This window comes from Trichosurus vulpecula, chromosome 5, assembly GCF_011100635.1.
Source record: "Trichosurus vulpecula isolate mTriVul1 chromosome 5, mTriVul1.pri, whole genome shotgun sequence".
Classification (NCBI taxonomy): domain Eukaryota; kingdom Metazoa; phylum Chordata; class Mammalia; order Diprotodontia; family Phalangeridae; genus Trichosurus; species Trichosurus vulpecula.
In genome coordinates this window covers 251,983,008-251,986,168 of record NC_050577.1, presented here as the reverse complement: position 1 = coordinate 251,986,168, position 3,161 = coordinate 251,983,008, and the positions used below count along the sequence as shown (strand labels likewise).

General features: G+C 35.3%; 1 protein-coding gene across 1 annotated transcript; it reads left to right on the top strand.

Annotated features, from left to right (window-relative positions):
- The first annotated feature begins 1,006 nt into the window (after positions 1-1,006).
- On the top strand, positions 1,007-1,258 carry LOC118849897 (40S ribosomal protein S21-like). The gene has a single exon (XM_036758989.1). The coding sequence runs from the start codon at positions 1,007-1,009 to the stop codon at positions 1,256-1,258; it is 252 nt and encodes an 83-aa protein (XP_036614884.1).
- The last annotated feature ends 1,903 nt before the right edge of the window (positions 1,259-3,161 follow it).

Below are 3,161 nucleotides of genomic sequence, written 5' to 3'. Positions count from 1 at the left end.
TATATACAAAAATGCATACACATAAATACACACACACATACATACATACATACATACATACATACATACATATAGAATTTCTTATTTGACAAGAACTTCTGGGAACCTGGAAAACAATCTAGAAGAAATTAGTTCTATTCCCCCATTAGAATGTGAGTCTCAAAGGAAGGGATTTTTTTGCCTTTTGTATATTTCCAGGGGACAATTCTTGTCATATAATAAGTGCTTAATAAATACTTGACTGAATGAACAAATGATATCATGTTCATTTTTTCTTATAGCATAGAAATATTGCATTAAATTCATTATTTAGCCATTTCCTAATTGATGGACATCTACTTTCTTTCCAACTTTTTATTTAATTCTGACCAAACAATAGCAAGGGCTATTGGAAAAAAGAAAATAGAATATTTTGATTACATGAAATACAAAGGCTTTTGTATGAACAAAATTAATGCAACTAGGATAAGAAGATAAGTCATCAACTGGGAAATATTTGCACCAAATATCTCTGGGGACAGTCTGATATATATCATATATAGACAACTAATACAAATATATAGGCACAAAGCGATTACCTAATAGATAAGTGGTCAAATGATTTTATTAAAGAATTTTCAAAGAATAGCAAACTATTATCAATAATGTGAAAGGACACTCCAGATTACTAGTAATAAAAACATACAAATCAAGTTTGACCTTACACATAGCTAATTGTTAAAGGTGACAAAAGATGGGAACAGTCAGTGACAATGGGTGGTAGAAGGAAAGGCTCACTTTAGGTGGAGCTGTGAATTAGTCCAAGCATTCTGGAAATCAATGTGGAATTATATTAATAAAATGATTAGAGTATCCATACCATTTGATCCAGAGATCCTAGTGCTGGGCATATCCCCCTATAGATGTCAATGATTAAAAAAAGGATCTCATATACAGCACAATATTTATAGCAGCTTTTTTCTCTTCCTCTGCTTTTGCGTTTGCACTCGGTGCCTCAGCCTCCGACATGCAGAATGACACCGGCGAATTCGTGGATCTGTACGCGCCATGGAAATGCTCTTCGAGCAACGGGATCATCGGGGCCAAGGACCACGCATCCAGCCAGATGAACTCGGCCGAGGCTGACAAGGTGACAAGCAGATTCAATGGCCAGTTTAAAACCTGTGCAATTTGTGGAGCAATTCATAGAATGGAGGATTCTGATGACTCCATTCTCCGACTGGCAAGAAATGATGGTATTGTTTCAAAGAGCTTCTAATTGAAGAAATCTTGTGGAAAATGTCCTAATAAAACAGAAAAACAGCAAAAAAAATATTTATAGCACCATTTTTTTTGTAGTAGCAAAGAACTGGAAACAAAGTAGCTACCCATCAATTAAAGAAAGGCTAAACAATTTGTAATATGTGATTATAATGGACTAGATGTAGTCTAAGAATGAGGAACATGATGAATACAGAAAAGCATAGAGAGGTTTGTATGAACTAATACAATGGGAAATCATCAGAACTAAGAAAACAATGACGAAACAACGTAAACAGAACGAGTAACAATTACACCAAAACTGAAGGCTGAGACATTATAATGACCGAGCTTAGCTCCCCAGAAAGAGGTATGAGAAGGAACTTCCCTCCCTTATTTGCAGAGGTAGAGGAAATTGTACATGTAACATTGCCTATAATGTCAGTTTTTTAAAAACATATATTGGTTAGTTTTTCTGAACCATTTCCTCCCCCCTCTTATTTTTATTGCATGTTATAAGTGAAGGTTCTCTGAAAGGGAAAGAAGGGAGAGATCATATAGATTTCCCAACTACATTTGCTGTTGTTGATTCATTTCGGTTGTGTCCAACTCTTTGTGATCCCATTTGGGTTTTTCTTGGGAAAATTACTGTAGTGGTTTGCAGTTCCTTCTCCACAATGCAAATGATGTAAAAACAAAAAGACAAAAATAAAATTTATTTTAAAAAATATTTTAAAATATTGAGTTGGTTTTGAAGACATTGTCAGGTTATCCATAGAATTTTTCTACCTTATCGTCCTCTGCAGCAGATATTCTTAAGTTGCTATTATCTTCATGTCCTTCTTTTTGCTTAGTTCTGAGTTCTTCAAGGTGAGGTGACCAAATAACTTATGAAATGCTGGTTCTTCTTATTTTTGGTTGCCTGAAGAAATCAACTGCAACTCCTTTATTTGCTCTTCACAGAAAGAAAAGGTAAGCCATCCTTTTATTTAGCTGAAGCCTCTTTTTTCCTTGTGGTTTTATTTGTTGTAAAACAAAAGCCTCTTTTTTCCTTATCATTTTGTCATAAAACAAAAGCCTCTTTTTTTCCTTATGGTTCTAATTGTCCATTCAATGTGGCTCACTTCTGGAAATGCAATCTTGGGTTTCGTTAAGAGTCAGGAGACTTGGGACTGAATGCTGACTACTTACCACCTGTCTGACCTTGGACCTCTTCCACATTTTGTTCCTTGGTTCTTCATCTATGAAATGAGGGGAGACCAACTAGATTACCCCTAAGGTTCCTTTCATCTCTAACATCCCATGATTTCTAAAAGATCCTAGTGACTAGAATTAGGGAGGTAATAATCCAATTGAATTTTCCTGGTCATACTACATAGGGGATTTTTAGACTAGAAAAGGGAGATTTAGGAGGAACAATTGTCATCTGTTTAAATATCTGAAGAGTTGTCATGAGAGAGATATTAGATTTACTCTGCCTAGTTCCAAAGGCTGGAACTAAGACTAATGAGTATGAGCTGTAGGAAGGTAGGTTTCAACTCAATATACAAAAGAAAATCTTACCTATTATATCTTTCTCAATGAATAGAATGAACTACCTCATGGGGAAGCGGGTTTATTCAAGGGTCATAGATTTAGATCTAATATAAAGTTACCAACACACTGGATATATTGAATCTAATGCCCCTCATTTTACATGTGAAGAAAAAGGTCCAGAAGCATCCATTGATTTCCTCAGGATCACACAGTTAATAAACATCTGAAGCAGAATCTAAATCCAGGTCTTCCTCTTTCCAAGTCCTATGCTCCATCCACTACACTATTCTATCTCTAAGTGATCTAGGTCAAGTGACCCACCTGTCTAGCAAGTCCTGTCCCTCCTTCAAATATAGACATGAGAAATTAGGAGATCAATTTTTTAA